We start from the raw sequence: 21,119 nt of genomic DNA, 5'->3' as shown, positions 1-21,119 counted from the left end.
AAATACGTTTGTTTTATGAAAATGAGTGCAACTTGTGGGGAGGGCAAGAAGCCGTTCTGGCTAAGGGTGTGTGTTAGCACTTGTCTAGCCCTTCCTGCTCTGCAAAGGAAAGACAAACTGCCTTTCTCACTAGGAGGCAGACGAATCTCGAATCTCACGTTTGCTCAAGTCAAAGGTAGACGCTCAGCTCCTCGGCTCTGGATTCGCAGGCAGATGTGCCCGGAGGCAGTCGGTGGTGACTCATCTCTCTAACAGGCTCCCCGCACCTGCACGGCAGGCAGGTCCCACCCCGTCACTTCTCGCCCTTAGATTCCACGTTCTCGCCCTTGTGGTTACCCGTGCTGGAGGACCTCAGCTGAACCGCTCAGCTCTGAAAGGGTACTCCAGGCGGTCCTTTCAGATTACTCACAGAAGCAGCTCCAAACCATTAAAAGTTAACATGTGCTGAGACCAGCTCAGCAATAGGTTTGCACGAAGGGAAGGACGCAGAACAGAAGAAATAAAAGGACAGAAAGAAAGATGCAAGAGAGAAAATAAAGATGGGACCAGGCGGCTCAACAGCTTCTGGAACTGAGAGCCTCGGCCCTAGTTTCCACATCGTATTTATTAGAAATGACAAAGCAGTAGTTATCTCTGTTTATTTTCAAGGCTGCTTGTTAGTAAAGCTGCAGCACCGGCCATGCTGGGGAGCAGGCCACACAAAGTTCAAACAACTCCACACGCAAACAGTTTTCATGCTGACCAGACAGTCTAGTCTAGGCTGGTGTTCCTAAGCCCACACTTCTTATCTGCATTATGGAAACGTTCAACGTGAAGCCAGGTTCCCACATTCAAATTCAAGCTATTTTCCAACATCTCCCCCTTTTTTGTTTTTGCAAAGCAGTGAAGGCAGACTTGGAGATTTCTTGCTGCTTCATACCCCAGAGGGTTTGTTGCGTGCATCTGAGAACTAAATACATACACAACAGACAGGAACAGATAATTAATATACCTCCTAGAAGACTCCTTCCCCAACTCTAATCCATATCACAGGGTTCAGGGATCTTAATCCACCCACAATTCCTGTCATAGTTTGTGAGGCAGGAAGCAGTTGCAAAAGAGCATGTTGAATGCTGGTTATTGGGCTTGTAATTGAGAAACAGCTAAGCTTAAATTGCTTTTATGACCACGCAAATGATGTTTCACTGATTCCTAAGGAATATCACTGCTATGGTATACCTAGGGGGTCACACACCAACTAGATATATTCCAATCTCTTTGTAGGCGTAAGCACATATTTACAGTTTGTCATTCTTCTACCAAGCTCAACGCTGCATTTTATACATAATCTATAACTGCAGATTATACAACAATAAACAGTAAGACTTCCAACCAGCAGACGTTTAATGAATAGACTTTCATTTCTCATGGGCTTAAGATTCCCAGCCAGCAAGGGCACCTCGGCCGGTACTCGATCAAAAATGACCTCTTTTTCCCCAATTTGTATGGTCTGAGGCATAGGCGCAACAAATTACTGTTACTTTCCCATTTTGGGCTGTAGGGTAGCTGGCACTTTAACTCATAATTTCAGTGCCTTTGTTGGTCTCATTTTAGCATCTGTATTGGACCTGGAGCCACAACTCAGTGTTGAATTTAAACTTAGTCCATTGTTGTGAGGATTCATTTTCTAATCAGAAAATAGTAGCTGTGTTATTATAAGAGTCCCAATGCAGTGTCTGCAGCAATGAAAGCATACCTCATCCCTCCCAAGTGCAACTGTTTGCCTATTTTAGGCTCTTAAGATAAGATCCTATTGTCTCTGATGTTTCTTTTAATTCTGAAAAAAGGATTACTGGTTAATGTAATGTCATCAGTAGGGTTTCAGCCACAGATGTCTTCTATGCAGCCAGATTCTTTGCCACCAGGCCAGGGCAGATGGTCGGGCTATGCACACAGCCTTGGGGAGGCACTGCAAAAGTCCACTGTTGACTTTTCTACAGGTAGGAGAATGCGGACCCGCCAGCTTGACTTGCCTAAGGAAATACTAAAGAAAGTCTTAGCAAGTTTTAAAACAAAGTGATAGTGACACAATTGGATATTAATTTCTTGCAACAAACTAGCAATATTTGGGACTGCTGCATACAGCAGTGGTGTTACTTTAATTTACAGTGAGAGGTTGTTTCTGTGACACATACTATTAAATAATTACAACCATGATTAACAACATTGTATTTTTATCTAATATTATGCTGAAACATTGGTAAATTTCCAGAAATTTTATACACTCTTTATTCATATGAACTTTTCATTCATATAACTTTAATTAGCAGAGGGTTAAATAATCCTTTTAATTTTATAACACTTTTAAACACTTTCCATTCAACTTACAACATATTAAAGGAACTTAGCTATTTTATTACTTTAATTTTTTTTTAGGTAAAAGAACAAATTTTTTGCAATAGTTTGAAATAAAAAGATACTTTTTAGGAACTGACTTTGAGAAAGCAGATTTGAACATTATGTTCCTTCAAAAGTGATGAGACTTGCTTCTTCTTAAAAAAAAACAAGGAAATGATAAGGTTAAACTACAAGAATCTATTCTGATAAAACAGATCTTTTTTGTATACTGATTATTCAGAAGAAAAACTCTTTATAAACTTTTACTAAAATAGACCAATTACTTGAGAAACTTTGAGAAAGAACTAAATTTTAACTTTGCATCAATATACTATTTGATACTAAAGCTTTTAAAACTTTATAGATAGACCATCAAATCTTACTCAACTTTAACCATGACAATTCCTTTTCCATGAACCGTCTGCACTTTCAGTATTCATTCAGGCTTTGTCCCATAGTTTACTCTTTCTAATAACCAATCATTTTATCTTAGGACAAAATTATTTTCTGTTTCTTTAATAATAAAACACATTCTATACATCCTGCATACATAAGTTACCAAAATTATTTTGGAAACTGTCTCCAAGCAAACTTCTTACAACATACAATTACCATTAACACTAAACAAACTTTTAAAAATAATGATTTAGTTTGGTTATATGCAAAAATAACTTTATTTTAAATACCTAGTATTTATTTTAAATACCTAGTAGTATGTAACAGTCTTTAGAAACAAGTTGGCAGGGGAGGCTGGCTGCCAACAAGTTTTCCTGTTAAAAAATTACTTTTTGCTATTATTGTCAATTTAGTTTCTGTTTAATAATGACTTCTTGGAATTAGCCATGTTTGTTTAATTCAAACAATGTTTCCATAAACTTCTTATATTTATAACCATATAGACTATAATTATATTATTTTAAGACAAATTTCACCTTCACAGAATACGTTCCCTTACTTAATGTTACCATAATACCTTCTACAACTTGCCACATGCATTCAAGTCCTGTCCTGTGTATGTTCATTCTGATTCCATGAAAACCAGCCATCTTATTTTAGGACAAAACACACTTTTTTTGAAAAGCTTGTTAAATTTCAGTCAGCACTCCCACAAACTTTACCTTCTTTAATATTCATTTACGTTTTACATCCTTCATTTTATCCTGTGAAGAAAAATAAACTATTAATTTCAATTTAGGCAAGAACTATTCTTTATGAAGACTTATAGTAATTTCGTTAATCAAGACTTACAATTATTATCATTGTAGAGATCTTATTAACATTTAAACTTATGTATTAATATAAGCACTTATTTAATTTTTGGCCATTTGAATAGAGCTCTTCTAAAACTTTTTATTTATTAATTTATATTATATTACCATCCGGAGGTATCAAAACATACACTAACATTGAACAAACAGACAAACAAAAACAAACACAACACACCAACAGAAACATAAAGTTTACAACTTGACTCACAATTCTTACTTTTCTGGTATAGCTGTTTTTTCACATCTCCATTATTTCACTTTTAGATTTACTGCTTTTAAGATTTCTTCTAGAATCCATGTTGTCTGTAACATGCACGCTTGTTCTTGGAAACACTTTTATTAGTAATCAGCAGCCAGTTAGAATAACTTCAGCAGCATAAATGCAGCTAAGCTCTTATTTGGCAGTTTAGACAGACAGCTAACACACATTTTTTGGATGACTACTCTTTAAGACTACACTAAGACTTGAAGTTCAGGAGTAAGCTACTGATTCAAAACTGAAAATTCCTTTTAACTTGATAAAAATCTTGTACTAATTTATTAATTTGGCCAAATAGGCCTAATCAGAATCAGTATGAAAACAAAATAGAATACCAATATTCCCATGTTTTCCTTCTCTTCCAGAGATTTAATTCTATTACCCCCCCACTAGCCCACAGCTACATTATCATGTAGGCAGCATAAGGGGGTTTGCACAGTTGCTGCCAGACTATTTTCCTTCTCTTAGTTAACACTTTAACAGAGAATTTTCTTACAAGCATGATTGTACTAACAAGGGCCTTACTTAGCACTTTTGCCTGTATGGGACATTGTATTTGTGACTTAACCTCGCCTTGCACAAGTGGCTCCGCATGATTTCCCTCCGTTCTGGCCTGCAAGATGCCCTGCTGTAAAGCTGACAACTTTGGCTGAGCATCTCCGGGTGTGGGAGAGGGAGGTGTCAGTGGAGGGGAAAGTGACTTTCTAAAGTCAATTAACGAAGGAGCTGAGGGCAAAACAACTTTAGATTTAGTATCAAAACAGATTTAATAATAGTCCAAGTGGGCCAAATAGTAAGAGGGAGCAAAACACCTTGTACATGTAATTTTAAAACTCTTTTTCTATTCTCTCCTAATCTCCTAATTCTAAACTTCCTATTGCTGGAAACTATGAGCAGTATTTTTCTATAATCTGTAAGAGTTCTAAAATACAAGACTCACTGGCCTTGGCTCCTCTTGCCTTGACGAGTTGATTTAGGAGACAGACATACGGGTGAACTGTCTCCGTTTCCCATCGTGCCCGTGCTAGAATGCCCGAGGGCATCCTCACTCACCGAGGACGTGGAAGGCCTTCTCATCCACTTGGGGCTCTGCACCGGGACAACACCTTTAGTTTCACTGGAAGCGATCCTTCTTCCCCTTGAGTCCCAGCTCAGGCGCCAGTTGCTGAGACCAGCTCAGTAATAGTTTTGCACGAAGGGAAGGCGACACAGAACTTAAGAAATGAAAGGACAGAAAGAAAGACACAAGGGAGAAAATAAAGATGGGACCAGGGGGCTCAACAGCCTCTGGAACTGAGAGCCTCGACCCTAGTTTCCACATCGCAGTTATTAGAAATTACAAAGCAGTAGTTCTCTATCTTTACTTTCAAGGTTGCTTGTTATTAAAGCTGCAGCATGGGCAATGCTAGGGATCAGACCATACAAAGTTCAAACGTCTCCACACGCAAACAATTTTTGTGCTGACCAGACAGCGTTCTGTCTAGTCAAGGCTGGTGTTCCTAAGCCCACACTTCTTATCTGCATTGTGGAAATGTTTCAACTTGAAGCCAGGTTCCCACATTCAAATTCAAGCTATTTTCCCACAGATATGTTCGTAATTCTGTAAAGTCCTGTCATATGTCTTTTTCTCTGACGTTAACTTCACAGGAAAAAAAAATCGCTATCCTAAATCCACATCACTGAGGCTCAGGGTAAAGGACTGTGGGGACCGTGGAACTCCTGTGGGACGCTTTGAGGGTCTGGGACTCTCCCTGCCTAACCCAGGATGAGAACAACATCCTGACTGCTAAGTATTTATTGAGTGCCTGCTGTGGGTATGTTATCATGTTACAGTAAAGCCGGGAGTTCTGAATCGTAGAAACTCAACAACTGGCTCTCCAGAAAGGTGGCCGGACAGTTTTAGTACCCGCGGGCCCAGAGGAGAGTCAGTCTCCAAATTCTGAGCCCCGTTTTTCAGTTCTCATAGGTTTATATGGGATTTCAGGTGGGATCAACCTAATCTTTGCTCATTGGCTAACGCGTTGCTAGGCGAAATTTTGCAAGCAGGGGGGTTAGAGAGGCAGAACAAGGCTGCAAGGTTGCGGGCTGATTTACAGAAGGGGGGGAATCACCCCTTTGATATCTTCCTTCTAGGCCATGTTTTCACAGGCTGATTTACAGAAACAGGGGGCAGGGGTTATTCATTTGATGTTCTCCTGCAAGGCCATGCCCTCACAGGCCGATCCACAGAAGCGGGGGCAGGAGGGACTTGTTAGATATTTTGCAATCACACCGCCTATTTCAAAGGAGCTTGTAGGAGACACGGCGCATGTATTCAGAAAATGATGGGGTCTAAGAGCGTTCAGAGCTCAGAGAGCTCAAGGAAGGCTTTGCAGGAGAGAGAGGCCCTGGAGTCAGACCTTAAAGGGGACTAGGATGGCAGCAGGCTAGTCTCAAAACAGGTTCAGAGCACGAGCAAATGCTGGGCATTGTGTGCGTGGACAGACGTCCATGCGGTGGTTCTTTTGCTGTCATCTCCAACTCAAGTGTCATACATGCACTCCTAAGCGTGGAGCTTGGTGACACTCAGAGAGCAAGCGCCGATGTGTAACTGCCCCAGTTCAAGAACTGGAGCCTCGCAGTTTCCCCAAGGCCTCCTTGTGCAACCACGAAGCTAACTGCTATCCGGACTTCAATCACCTTAGTTTGATTTTGACCATTTTTCAAACATAATATATGTAAGTGTGTATTCTTTTGCGTCTGGCTGGCTTTTTTTTTTTTTTTTTTTGAGGTACCAGGGCCAGGGATTGAACCTGGAACCTCGTATGTGGGAAGCCGGCACTCAACTGCTGAGCCACGTTGGCTTCCCTGAGTTGGCTTTTTCATTTGTTTTGCTTTTTGCTTTTTCAGAAGGCTCCAGGAGCCAAATCCAGGACCTCCCATGTGGGAGGCAGAAGCTCAACCGCTTGAGCCAAGGTTGCTCCCCTCTAGCTGCTTTTTGTGACGTCATGTTTGTGAGATTCATCCACGTTGTTGCAAGTAGTTCTGGTTCATTTGTTGCCATTATTCTACGGCATTCCACTGGATGAGTATGCCACAACCAATTGCCCTCTCTAGGGCTGATGGGCATTTGGGCGGGTTCCCTTCAGGCTTTTAAATAACAGTTCTATAAATATGCTTGCCTATGCATTTTGGCATCCATTTGAAGGCATTTTTGTTGAGCATATATACCTCAGCTTTAATAAATACTGTTAACATTTTTTCAAGTTCATGAAGGTTCCAGGCTCTGGAATTATCAGTATTTTAAACTTTATCCATTCTGGTGACTGTGGTATGGAATCTTGTCTTGGTTTCAATTAATTTTTTTTTAATTTAATTAATTTTATTTCAAAGGTAACGCATGCTGTTTGATGGAGAGTCCATCAAAACCCTACCTCAGTTGCCCCATCCTATTCCCAGGAGGGAATTGGTTAATCACCGACCTGTCCTTTTTCTTTGCAGACACACGTGTATGATGTAGGTTTACAAAATGGAATCATAGCGTTTATATTTGCTACAACTCCCCTTTCCCACTTAATACAGAATGGACATCTTTCCATGTCTTTTTTTAATCTACTAGGTATATGAGACTTTGTAAAACTATTTATTAGTACACCAAAATTTATTTAATTATTCCTTTATTGTTGGACACTCATTTCCAATCTCTTGTTATCACTCATGAGGCTGTAGTGAACCATAAATACTAATATTAATTTAGTACCTATTATATGCTGTCCCTACTCTCGGTTCTAGGAACAGAGCAGGGAACCAAACGCTAAAAATCCTCATCCTTATGGACCTCTTCTTCTAGCCAGGGAGGCCGACAAGAAGGAAGATAAGTCACTACATAGTGTGTTAGCAATAAGTGCTAAGGGGAAAATAAAGGAAATGGTGATAGGAAACGGTGGTGGAGGGACAGGCTGGCAATTTTCAATGAGGTGGCCAGGAAAGGACTCCCTTGAAAAAGTGCCATTAAGTGAAGCCTAACCAAAGCGTGGGTATCTGGGGAAGAGGCCTTCCAGGTGGGGGAAGCTAGAAGCAACAGGAGCCTGAGCTGGAGCCTGCCTGGCCCGCGGGGATGGACTGAACGGGCAGGGGACAGCCAGACAGCGGGACAGCCCTGAAGCTGTGTCTTTACACCAGCTGTGTCCTTGGCGGAGCCTGGGACGTCCGAGAGGGCAGCCCTTGGATTGTGCCTCCTGCCCTTACGCCGGGACTTCCCTTCCACTTTCATCACCTGGTCAGTTCCTTTTTCTTCTTCAAAAAGCAGGCTGCATTAACTCCTCCAGGAAGTCTTTCCCAACGCCCCAACAATGACTGAGACCACTCTCTCCTCAGCTCCCAAAGCCTCCCGCACAGGTGGGAATCCTGATGCTCCAGATTTCAACTGCCTCCTTTGCTTTGCAGCAGGGTGTAAAATTCAAACAACACCCTGCTCTGTGCGGCCACTGCTCGCATCTCCAGCATCTCCAGCCTCATCGGACGCTTCAGCCACCGTGCCTCCTCCGGGCCGTTTTCTCGCCCTTCTGTGTCTGAGTGCTCCTCCACAGTGCCTGCATTGCTGGCTTGTTCTGTCCTTCAGGACACATGTACATGTCACCATCTGGGTGGCCTCCCTCACCCGCTTCTCCCTGATGGCCTCCTAACCTCCTCCCCATCACGCTTCCTCACAGCACTCTGTTTTTCCTTTCTCTGCGGTCACAGGAGACTCTTGGTCAAATCCCTTTCCTAGAAACCCTTACATGCAGCACATATTTAAAGATGATTTTTCTCTCTCCTTGGAAAAGTAAGAAAATAGCAAATTATGGCTTAGGTATTTTTCTCATACAAATCCTACAGTAAGAGTAAATACAATATTATTGCAATGAATGGAACATGTGATATGATGCTTCAAAGTTCCTTTGTGAAATTTCTCCTGTAAATTTCTGTTCAAAATTGTACCAGGTTGTGATTTAATGCTATTACTAACGGACAGAGAGGGACCTGCCTATTACATCTCAAATGAGAAGTTATGGATACTATTACATCTGCCGCAGGAGAGAGAAAAAAAATTACAGAACATTGTACCTCCTGGAAGTGTATGCCTGGCTAGGGGCAAAGCTCTCTGCATCCACCCCTCTAAAAATAGAGAGTTCTAGGATCTGCTCAGATACAGGAAACCCACGATGGCTAGGAAAAGAAAGCCAGATGCTAAATGCATTAACAATAGCAACAAAAGTAAGATCATGGTGGAAAAACATTTTTATTAGGAAAAAAAAAAAAGATAATGGCTCACAAACTTTAAAAATTCCCTGAATTCCACACTAATCCATCTATAAATAAACCCCAAAGTAAAATTTATATAATTATTTATACTTTCCTTCCAAGTTATCAAAGTCTTTAAAAATACAGCAGCCCAGTTTTAGCTGGTTGCTCACGTTAAGTACAGTTTGGGCGACCTCTAGTGTGTGTGAAACACCATTTCAGTACCTGGACATAATGATGGTCCTTTTAGTATTTTAATATTCGCTTCCAGACTAACAATGGTATCTAAAATAATTATTCACCAAAGGAAATGTGACTTGACTTTAGTTCATTTAAATTTTCAGGTCATAATTTTCTGCAATAATAAAATTCGAATGACTTCTGAATACAGAAGACATTTGAAAAACACTGAGGATCACTACGGCTAGAAACTCATCAATACATGAAGGGTGCTCAGAGCCACTGTTTGTTTGTTTTAAATAATGCTCCAACTCCACTTCTAGGATTTATCCTACATATATATGTGCACACGTGCAGGAGGAACTATGCGTAAGGTCAGTCATTGCAGCGCTGGAAACAATGGAAATGTCAATTGATAAGGGTGATTATATAAATCCATACACTGGAATACCATGCAGCTGTAAAACAAGACCACAAAAAAAATAATAATAAAGAATGAGGAAGATCTTTACGTACTCACACAAAGAAAACAAAACAAAAACAACCAAAAAACCAAGGTACATAACTATGGTGAGCATTTTGCTACCATCTGAATTTTAAAAGGTGGCAAAATATCATTTATATTGGTGTTTGTTTGTACAGCCATATAAATAATTTCTGAGAGCATACACAAAAAACTAATATAGCAGTGGTTACTTTTTTAGGACGGATGTGGGAAATGGGCAGATGTTAGATTCTGCATTCTTTTGTATACTTTTTAAATTTTGAATGATGCCTTGCCTATTGAAAATAATAAATTACTGTTTGGAAATTTAAGAGCCAGCAGTACAAGATCAAGAAAGACAAGAAAAGAAAATGTTGTCATGAATTTCCAGCCTTAAAAATGGATTAGGGAAGCAAGTGAACATGGGAGGTTGTCAGGTATGTGGTTCAAACTATAATGTTAAGAAAACTCTTTAGAAAATACAATAAGGAAGGGTTACTGGTATAAGGTGTTTAATGGGGTCCATCTGGCACAGGGTGCACTTGGGGCAGGCTTCTAGGGAGTGTGTGAGTGCTCATCTTGTCACAGTGTGTTCTATCAGTGGGTGGAGACAGATACAATTGAGCGGGAAGGTGTTGTACCCCCATCCTGGGGAGGCCTGATGTTCTCAAACAGAGGGGAGGGTGTCTCTCAAGAGCATGAGTGGCTCCCAATGGGGGAGGAGAGACCAGTGAGTCAAGCCCTCAGCATTGTTGCAAGTATCTGTGAATCTTGTCCTTCAAGCAGTGAAGCTTGGTTGTCACTGTGGACCCCGAGGAGAGGGGAAGAGAGTAATAGAATAGTCAGAAGAGGGGGTAACTGGGGGGCAATGGAAGTATTCTGCAATGATGAAAACAGGCCAAGTTAAATATTGCCAAAAATTTATAAAGGTGTATAGTCTAAAATGTAAACCATAATATAAACCATAATGGAAACATGGTTAGTAGCTATGTTTCAATATCTTTGTATCAGATGCAGCAAATGCAACATCCACATGTAAAAGGATCATTGCTGGGGAAGGGGGAAAAGGGTGTGATGTTGGGTATACGAATCCCCTGTATTCTATATGTGACTTTACTGTGACCTAAAACTTTTTTGAAGACGTATTAAAAAAAAAAAATGGATGTAGACACTGAGGAAGAAATGGAAGAGATTGCCTTGCCACTGTATATACAGGGCAACACCTATTACAGTGAAGAAAGGCAAAACGCCAAAAAATTTTTGATATTTTTCACGTTTTTAATGCCCCAATTTATCTTTTTAGTTTTTCTATATTATGTATTCTATTTCTAATCTTTAAACCTATCATTACTATTACATTTTCCTATTAATTGAATTTGGCAATATAATAGGCTTCATTTTTTAAGAAGTTTGGATCACAGAGGGGTTCAGCTATGGCAGGGGAGGAGCACTGGTGTGGGGTGTCACTGATGGGGGATGCATGGGTGGGTGGGAGTTCTCCAGGGCATGCATACAGGGTATATATGATGTAGGCTATGGGTGGGGGGTTGTTCATAGATTCATAGAACCTGAGCGGTACGTTTTCTGTGCGGTGTGTTTGGGACAGTGAGAACTGCAGCCCTGCCCTTGGTAACTATGACAACGCCAGTCCTGGAGAAACAATTTAGCAATGCAAACTCTATAAAAATGCAGACCAAATGTGCTAACAGCGTATCTAGAATGTATGAAGTCCATGCTAACAGCTTACCTAGGATGTAGAAGATATATGCTAATTCAAGCCTGTTGAGCGCTGAAACAGAAGAACCATTTGGCCCTTCCTCTCTGTAGAAAAGAACTCAAAAATCTTGTTCGCGGCTCAGGTTTGAAACAGAAAGCTCCCGAGTCCAGTCAGCAGTCAATAAATAATTTTTTCCTTCTCAAGATCATTCCTGAGTCCTGGCCTTTCTACATGCAAATAACTGAACCTCTCTCATCTTCTACAACATATAGATATATTTGGATGGTCATTGGGTATTGACATAATGGGTAGAGTTTCACATGACAACTGAGGGAGTGCTGAGTTCCCATTCCAGGGAGCTCTGTCACATTCCCCAATGGAACAGCAACAATCCCCCAAGTGCAAGGGCAAACACCAGTGAAGAAGGATGGTCCAATGATGGGCCCTTGATACTGATGACTATGCTTAGGAGCCTGTGTGCTTGAACTTTCAACTAGGCCTAGAGCTGCAGGGTGCCTAAGAGTTACCTCCTGAGAGCCTCCACGTTGCTCCAATGTGGCCACTCTAAGCCAAACTCAGCATGTAAATGCATTACCTTCCCCGCAGCATGGGATATGACTCTTGGGGATGAGCGTCCATGGTGCCAAGGGATTACTACCAAGCACCGGCTGGCGATGCAACTAGAAAAAGACCTTGAATAAAAGGGAGAAATGGTAAAAACAAATGAGTTTATATGGCTAAGAGACTTCAAAATGAGTCAGAGGTCAGCAGAGGGGTCATGCTTACCCAAGTCTCAGGAGGATCTCAGAGCCAGCCAAAGTAGATACAACCCCAGGTAGGGGTGCTCCTGAGGGCTATGGAGACAGCTAGGTCCTACAGTCATGACAGATGGCTCTGGAGTTCAGTGCCTTGTCAGTGAGTCCTACTTTGGAATTTGTGCTCCTGAGTGTGATGGAGTTAGACTCAGGTATGACCTCTCTCTGTATGCTTCTTCTGTCACTTTTACTGAACCTGTGGTTGGCACTGGGGTTGGTGTATGCTCAGGAGACCTGAATCTCTGGACTGTCCATGTGCCAGCTGGGCCCTGAGCCTCAGCAGAGTTGCAACACCTACTCTCCGGTTCTTTGGACTTATCCAGGTCAGCTGACAGGGAGGTGAGGATAGTCAACTACCACATCAGGGAACCAAGAGAGTCTACAGCTGTAAGCAGGAGCATTCCATCCAACAGCCATGTGGGATCTAAGCCCCCTCTCGATTTAGAGGTGGAGTGGACATCGTCAACCCAGGGTCCTCAGGATGGAGGAATAAAATATGGATTAGAGTGGATTTACCAGTATTCTACTATAGAATTATTTTGACTCTAGCAATGGAAGAAATTATATCACTGATGTCGAGACAGTGGCCACCTGAGTTGCTGAAGGCAGGGAGATGGAAGAAGAGGTGTGATACAGGAGCATTTTTAGGACTTGCAGTTGTCCTCAATGATACTGCAGGGACAGATGTAGGACATTCTATATCCACTGAATGGACTGGGAGAGTGTAAACTACAACATAAACTGTAATTCATGATGTGTAGCAGTGCTCTTATCAAATGTAATGAATGTACCACACTAATGAAAGTTGTCAGTGTGGGAGGAGTGGGGGGTGTAGAGAGTGGGGTATATGGGAAACTCTTATATTTTTTAATGTAACATTGTGTGATCTATGTATCTTTAAAAAAAGATAATTTAAAAAAACAATTAAAAAAAGATAAAAAATGGGTTAGATGTTGTTAATGTGGGGAAGTACGGGAGGGGGAGGGAATGGGCATATGGCAATCCCTTATATTTTTTATGTAACATTTATGTAACCTAAAGCTTCTTTAAAAATTTAAAAATGGAGTAGACAAAATATAATTTTCAATCTGAACATTTTTTCTTTTCCTCATATATTTTAAATTCTATGTAACTTTCCAATGGAATCTTTTCTTACATATTTTCCTTATTCAAATGCCAAATTTTAAGACCACATTTGATGGTTGCATGGAAACAAACGAACAGGCAGGATTGACTTGAGGAAATATCTTAGGGCGGGAAATGCTAACAGCTCTCCCAGCATGCTTGCCAACAAAGTCACTGGTGCTAGACCAAAATTCTTTATTGGCAATAAGTGTGAAAAACTGTGATATTCCCTACCAGGCCACAATTTAAGACTCATAAGGAACATCTGTAAGTACACATTACAGCGAGCCAGCAATAAATCTAACCAAACACGTGAAGATCCTCACGGAGAAAATTATACGAGTTTTATTTAGAACTTTTAAAACTGAGTTAAATAAACAGAACTATGTGCATTGATGGAAAAATTCATTATAGTTAAGAAGCCGATTCTCTCAAAATTTATCTATAAATTAAAATAAAAATCCCACCAAGGTTTTCATGTTATTTGCAGACTGACTTTATTGAATGTGAGGGGCTTGGGTGCCTTTTAGGGTCATTTGGGGGACGTAGAAAGCATGATTCAGAGATTTATTTAGAGGTTAAGAGTTAATGTTCAATGTATTCAAGTTCTAAATTGTTAAAAACTGCCTTTTTTCTTAAGCTCTTAAACTCAGCTGAAAATCCTAATTTATTTATAAGTCCAGCAAATTTTAGAAATCATTTTAAGAGGTTGTTAAAGTTTGGTTCCACTCCAAATTTTAACTCTTTCAAACATTTTAACCCACAGTTATTAATGTACATTTCACTTTCTTTGTAAGTATTGCAATTATCTGGCATATCAAATAAAACCTTTTAAGTACTTATAATTTCATCTCAGAGATCAAGACTTACAAATTAACAAAACCCTGTATTACTGGTACAGGGAGAGACAAAGAGGCTAATGGGCCAGAATGCCCAGAAACAGAGCCACCCATTTATAACAGAAGCAATAAAGATAAGGAGGAAAATGATGAACTATTTAATGAATGATTAATTACCCTGGGAACCGGGGATCTGGTTAGCCATATGGAAAAATATAAAAAATTAGATCCCTACAACAACACAAATCTTTAGGTGGATTAGTCTTAAATATGAAAAATCAAATTTTAAAAACTTTTTAATGGCACCAGTGTAGGAAAGGGTTTTCCTTGATTTAGTTTAAAGCAAATGCAAAATGCACAAACCATAAAGGAAGACGGATATGACTAAACTTAAGAACTTCTATATAGCAAAAAAACTATAAAGGACCACATAAAGATACTTTCATTACACATAACTGGCAAGCCTAATATCCTGAATATATAAAGATCTTCTAAAAATTAGTAAGAAAAAGACCAACAGTTCAATAGGAAAATGGGCAAAGGAAATGAATATACAATTCACAGAAGCAGAAGCCCAGCAGGCCAAGACACACACAAAAAGATGCCTGGTCTTCCTTGTAATCAGGGACATGGAAAATAAAGCCACAACGAAGTTCCATACTACTCATCAGATCTGCAAATTTAAAATGTCTCAAGACACCACGTAGCAGGAAGGATGTGGAGCAAGAGGGATTCTCATTTCGCTGGTGGGAGAGCCAAATGTTAGAAGCACTCTGGAGAGCAATTTGGCAGCTTCTAGCAAAGCTCGAAGACGTGCATACTTATGTCCCAGCGATTTTATTCCAATATATATGCCCAAGAGAAACTCCTGCACATGCAAGAACATTCACTGCAGCACTGTTTCTAATAAAAATCTGGACATAAAGTATCCATTACTGTGAGAGTGAACAAACCTTTAACTTCATTCAGTGGCTATTGGAATAATGAAAATGCTCTAATGATTAAACTGATCAATGCACAACTATGTGTTCATACCAAATACCATGAATTGTACACTTGAGGATTGTATGCTTTTTGAATATATATCTATAAAATTGATTTGCTTAAAAATATTTAAAAATTCACTGGCATACCGCACAGCAGTAAAAATGAGCTAAAGCGATATATACACGTCGAGAGACACTGAGGAGTGAAAAAAGCAACTTCTATAACAGATCACGCGTCATTTATATAAAACTTTAAAACATGCCTAACAATAACCCCTATTGTTTATAGCTACACAAACATTCAGCAAAAGGAAAAACAGGCTGAGGAATAATTAACTGTAAATTCAGGAAAGCTTCCTGAGGTGAACAGATTTGGGAGGGGAAAACAGAGAATTTCAAGTTTACCTGTATCGGTTTATTTCTTAAACAAAAACACCAAACTAAGTCCTGGAAAAATGACGATGTTTGATAAATGTGGGTGGTGGACCCCCAGACACGCTTTATAATCATGTCCTTTAGGAACGCAATGTTTGCTCTACACAGTTGAACCGGCAGAAGAGGAGAATCTTAAAGCTCTCTCTGCCAGTGGAGCGCCCTCTCTTGAGCGGTGGTGCGGCTGTTTACCTAGCCACCGCGGGCTCGGGGCCGTGCGGGTGTGCTGAGAACAGCTCGGGATCCCTTTCGCAAGGAATGCCTATGCGCGTGAGGAGACATTCGCAGGCCACGTGAGGTTGCAAGGCGACGGTAACGAGGAGCTGCCGGGGAGGCAGGGGCCTTCGCAGCTGTCTGGAGCAGCCAGCGCAGACCTCAGGATGCTTTCGGGCTGACTTCACGGCAGCAGCGCGCGCCAAGGCAACAAGGGCGTTCCCAGCGGAGGAACGGCTCGTCCGCGGGCCTGCGGCGCCCGCGGCACGTAGCACCGAGCGGCCGGGCGGGGCAGGGGAGGAAGCCGCCGCGGAGGAAGGCGGGGCTTCGAGAGGCAGCGCGACGCCTCCGCGGGCGCCCGAGTCGCCGCGGGGTCCCCCAGTCACCCCGGGGCCCCAGCCACGTCTCTCCTGCCCGGCTGGGAGGCGGCCGCCGCCCGCCACGTTAGCTCCACGAGCCCAACTGCACCTCGAGGCCATTTTCCCGGTCCCAATTCCTCCCCCAGCCCCGCCGACTGGGACGTTCCCCGTCTCCCAGACCCTGCCTTCCATAGGCCTCCGGACACCGGAGACGCCCAGGCGCCTGCGCGCGCTGGCCGGCGGCGGCCGCAAGTCCCCGGATGTAGCATTCCCATTTGAGAGGAACCGCCGGGCCGCCACGAGGACCAGCATACCACGCGGCGCGAGGAGGCGGTGCAATGGCTGCGTCGCCTAGGTAACCCCAATGAGGTGCCAGAACACGCTTCCGCCTCCGACCCCGAGCCCTATGGCCGAGAGCCCGTGCGGTGGCGTCGTCGTGACGGCATCATCCTGCGACTGCGCGCCCTGAGAATTTCCTGGGCCTACCTCGAACCGGCGCGAAGCTTTGGAACCGCTGCTGCCTTTCTCCCGCGGCGCCGGTAGCAGAGGAAGACGGCGACATGACGGACCGCTACACCATCCACAGCCAGCTGGAGCACCTGCAGTCCAAGTACATCGGCACGGGCCACGCGGACACCACCAAGTGGGAGTGGCTAGTGAACCAGCACCGGGACTCGTACTGCTCCTACATGGGCCACTTCGACCTGCTCAACTACTTCGCCATCGCGGAGAACGAGAGCAAGGCGCGAGTCCGCTTCAACTTGATGGAGAAGATGCTGCAGCCGTGCGGGCCGCCGGCCGACAAACCCGAGGAGAACTGAGCCTTCCCGGATTGCCTCCCCGCGCATCCCTGTCTCCAGAGCATGGCTCCGGTGGCTGCCGCTTGTCGCGCGCCCCTTACACACCAGCGCCTGCCGGGAACGTCCCTCCCGCCCTGCTTTCCAGTGGACCATTTGGAACACAGCAGTGGGAGGCCATCGGTACTCCTGAGAACTGGGACCTAGAGAGATCCTAGAGCCGGCTAGCGTCTGGGGAGGCGGCCGGGGTTTGGAAGTTCGTGATTGTCGATGTTGCTTTTTTCATAAAGTTTAGACGTTGTTCGCTTTCTTGGTGTAGACTGCTTGTGTTCGAGCGGAGGGATCCTGGAAAGGCCCTGGAGGCTGACGTTTCGTGGGCGTCCCGATAGCAGATGGTGGGCCTCATAAGACCATCGTTCATTGCCAGCCACTGAAATCCTCGCTTCCCAACCTTTATAATTTTCCCAAGCGCCTTTTTATCAGGCCCACAATGCCTTCAGTATTGAGGTTTGTGGCATTGTATCCCACCTTTTTCTTCATGTCGCTGTCATTGTTCTCCTCGCTGTAGGTTGCCTCCCCTTTTGCTCTTGGGACTTTGTGACCTTGTCTTCAGGACTGACAAGCTGCCAAACAAGTTCTTTCATTCAGTCAACGTTCAACAAATATGTATTGAGCTTTATGTGGCAGGCATCTTTCTCAGGCTTTTGGGGCTTCCATTATACAGGTCGGGTTGGGAATTGGGGGATGGAGATGCCAAATAAACGATAAGTATAAATGAGCAAATATTAGAAGATACCGGAGGGAAAAAAAGGAAATTAAGAAGGAAACTGAGTGGCAATAGGGTTACAATTTTAAGTAGAAGGGTCATGTTAAAGTACTGGTATGGCGACATTTGAGCAAAAACGTTAAAGAAGTGCTTTCAAGACAGAGCTAACTGCCAAAACGAGGGTTCCAGCACTGAAAGTGGGTCTGGCTTACTGGAGAAACAGCAGAGACCCAGGGTGGCCCGAGTGAATGAGCAAAGGGTAAAGTAGAGGGAGTTGAGGTCTGACAGCCGACGGGGGGAGCAGCTCCAGTAAAGCTCCAGGGTAATTGCTTTGGCTTTTACCCTGAGGGAGATGGCAGCCAGAGGAAGAGGTTAAGCAGAGGTTGAAGATTTTGACATATTTTAGGTCAGTGGTTCTCAGACATTTTGGCCTTGGGACTCCATTGCACTTTTTAATTATTGAAGACCCCAAAGAGCCTTTGTTTACATGGATTATACTATCACTGGTCACATTAGAAATTACAATTGAGAACATTTAAAAGTATTTAGTAATTCATTTAAAGCAATTAATTGAAACCACATCTAACAAACAAAAAAAAAACATTTTAGTGAAAAGTAACTATCCTCCAAGACATGAATTAGTGAGAAGAGTGGCATTGTTTGACAGTTTTACAGATGGTTTCAGTGTCTGCCTTAATAGACCACAGCTGGGTTCTCATTATCATCTCCCGTATAAAAAACTTCTTCTGGCTTCATGTCAGGGAAGAATATTTTAATCGTTTTTTCAAATAGTGGATATTCTTTACTGCTCTAGCAAAATCCAACAAGTGGTAGTTTCTTAAAAATTATGAGAAATCTGAAACTACATGAAATTTTCTTTCCCTATTACCCATGTATGATTTTGTAACATGCATTAGTCATTTGCAAAATGTTGGCTTATTGAGTTATACAGATCTTCAAATGTTGGCACATTTCATACATACCAAAAAGTCACTTTAGTATCAACACCAATCACATCAGGAAAAATCTTAATCGGGAAAGGGAAAAGCTCATAATGATGGATAGACATTTTCCAACATTTCAGGTTTTCACTTAGTTGTTTTCTTTGAAATGACAGGCCACCTGGTTTATTTTCAAGGAAATGTCTGCCAAATACCCAAGTCTGATCAGCTATGGCTTGGGTTCTCTTATGTAAGAATGATATTCCTTAAAGCAGCCAGTTTCAGTTTGCAACTTGAATAACTAAAAGTTTTTCCTTAAGAAAACCATCATACTTTGGGAGGCAGCAAAAATGCCTTTTGCAGCCTATAAATTTTGTCACAAAATATTAAAAAGACATGTCCTCGTGTTAAGATTGAATAAAATTGGTCATTTTTACTGCTTCATCAAGGATGCTCTTTAAGTGAAACGATTTGAGTTTTATTTTATTTTGTTTTATTGTTGAGTATGGCATTGAAGAATATTGTGACCCCTTGCACATGTGGTGCAGCTGTCCTGGTTCTTGCCAGGTGCCAGGAGTTATGTACCTTGACTTTACCTTACCATCCAGGCAAAGGTCAGCTCAGTGAAAAAAGGCAAATATGATCTTACTATTATTGTGATAAAAATAGTTTGGACTGTATGGATTCCCTGGAATTTCTTTCTCACCGTTTTTCCTTGGATTATAGACTGATAGTAGATTAGGCTATTTTTTTTTTTTTTTTTTTGGTTTTTGACTTAGTTATTTGGCAGATATTTTCTCAAAAATAAATGAAATTGGCTGTCACTTCAAAGAAAACAACTGAATTGCAGTTTCAGAGGATGCCTCTGGATGCTGTGATGAGAAGAGAATAGACTAATTGTCAGTAACTAGATAAAGATGCCCTTTTTTCCTTACTGGGTCAAGCTGTAAGTCATCACTATTAACAAAACTTGATAAAAGGTATACAGAGTATACTTCTGCATTCCTAATTAGGGGTTGACAACCTGCATTGGAGATGGAGAGGAAGGACTGGATAGTCATTCATATGTAAAGAATCATGCAAAGTGAACAATAAGAACTGCAAGAATTGAGGAAGTTAGTAATTTATGCAAAGACATCCATGAACTGGCTAAGATTCATATTAATAGGTTTCACAAGGGCAAAGATTATGTATGGTCTGTTTCATTCACTGATGTTTCACAAGTGTGACTGGTGCCTAATGGGTTCAGTAAACGTTGAGTGTTGAATATGGCAGGATATGGCAATCCAGATGATGTGCTGGGCCTAGGCTAATTCACAAAACAGGTGATACCAAAGAAGAGATAATGGAGAACCCATGCTTCCTATGATAGTAACAGCTAACAGCCTTTTTTATTTTTATTTTTTATTCTATTTATTTATTTATTTGAGTTAGGCCAGTAATTTATTCAGGTAGGAGGGAAGAGAAATGGGAGAAAATAACTGATCAGGGGTCCCAGGTAGAGAGGAAGGGGCTGAAAAGTGATAAAGAGACTGATTTACAGGCTACGATTTCCCATTATAGGTTATAAATGCCCAGGTTTTATGTGCGTGGTGATCCAAGCGGGGGAGAAGGCAGCTGGAGTCTGGGTCCAGAGGCAAGAGAGCACACTGAACCTTTTTAAGGTATGCTAAGAGTTTGATCTTGTGTGATCTTTGGGAGGGATTACCTTCATTTTACAGATGAAACAGTTCAGGAAAGTTACTTGCTCAATGTCACAACTAGTAAGTGGCCAAGCCAGCATTTGAACCAAGTCTTTCCAATCTGTAGTAATCTTAAGTACACTGTTGCCAGAGCAGGTCTAGTATATAAAAATCATACTCAGATGATATACAGCTGGTCATTGTCTCAGAGGGGGAAAATTAAAAATTAAAAGTTTAGTAGATTATACTGGAGGAATGTCAGACCAATATGAAAGTTCTCCTATAACTAAGTAAGAAATTTACCTTGAAATATATTGAATAAAGATAATAGCAAGGTAATTTGTAGGGGAAAAAATTCTATCCTAGTAACTGATAGTAACAAAATGAAGTCCAGATAAATTTAATTGAGCCAGTCATTTTTTGTTCTGGTATAAAATAACATTTCTATCAATTACAAGAGAAAAGCATTACTTTTGAAAAGAGTCCCAAATTTGTAGATTCCTGCTACCTTGGGAGAAAACTCAGTTGTTTCTATGTTTATTTACAGAGTGATGCAATAGAAAGCCACTTGGCAAATGATAAAGCAATGGGCACATTTTTTATTTGCCAAACTTGAAT

General features: G+C 41.7%; 1 protein-coding gene and 2 long non-coding RNA genes across 3 annotated transcripts; 1 reads left to right on the top strand and 2 right to left on the bottom strand.

Moving 5' to 3' along the window:
- Positions 1 to 529: 529 nt before the first annotated feature.
- Positions 530 to 2,012, bottom strand: LOC139440027 (uncharacterized). The gene is made up of 2 exons (XR_011650162.1): positions 1,736 to 2,012; positions 530 to 949 (listed from the first exon to the last, which is right to left on the bottom strand). It is a non-coding gene; the product is annotated as an uncharacterized lncRNA (long non-coding RNA).
- Positions 2,013 to 2,415: 403 nt separating this feature from the next.
- Positions 2,416 to 16,277, bottom strand: LOC131280476 (uncharacterized). The gene is made up of 5 exons (XR_011650163.1): positions 15,717 to 16,277; positions 4,957 to 5,117; positions 3,862 to 3,977; positions 3,495 to 3,536; positions 2,416 to 2,531 (listed from the first exon to the last, which is right to left on the bottom strand). It is a non-coding gene; the product is annotated as an uncharacterized lncRNA (long non-coding RNA).
- Positions 16,278 to 16,749: 472 nt separating this feature from the next.
- Positions 16,750 to 17,420, top strand: SF3B5 (splicing factor 3b subunit 5). Its single transcript, XM_004452037.4, has one exon. It carries the CDS (start codon positions 16,876 to 16,878, stop codon positions 17,134 to 17,136), a length of 261 nt encoding a protein of 86 aa, XP_004452094.1. The 5' UTR covers positions 16,750 to 16,875; the 3' UTR covers positions 17,137 to 17,420.
- Positions 17,421 to 21,119: the final 3,699 nt, after the last annotated feature.

The sequence above is a fragment of the Dasypus novemcinctus genome, chromosome 11 (assembly GCF_030445035.2).
Source record: "Dasypus novemcinctus isolate mDasNov1 chromosome 11, mDasNov1.1.hap2, whole genome shotgun sequence".
NCBI classification, from domain to species: domain Eukaryota; kingdom Metazoa; phylum Chordata; class Mammalia; order Cingulata; family Dasypodidae; genus Dasypus; species Dasypus novemcinctus.
Note: the sequence above shows the minus strand (reverse complement) of the source record. Positions and strands in the feature narration are given on the sequence as shown.

Excerpts from the sequence above, each read along its gene's own strand:
- SF3B5 (XM_004452037.4), top strand. The coding sequence starts at position 16,876 with ATGACGGACCGCTACACCATCCACAGCCAGCTGGAGCACCTGCAGTCC.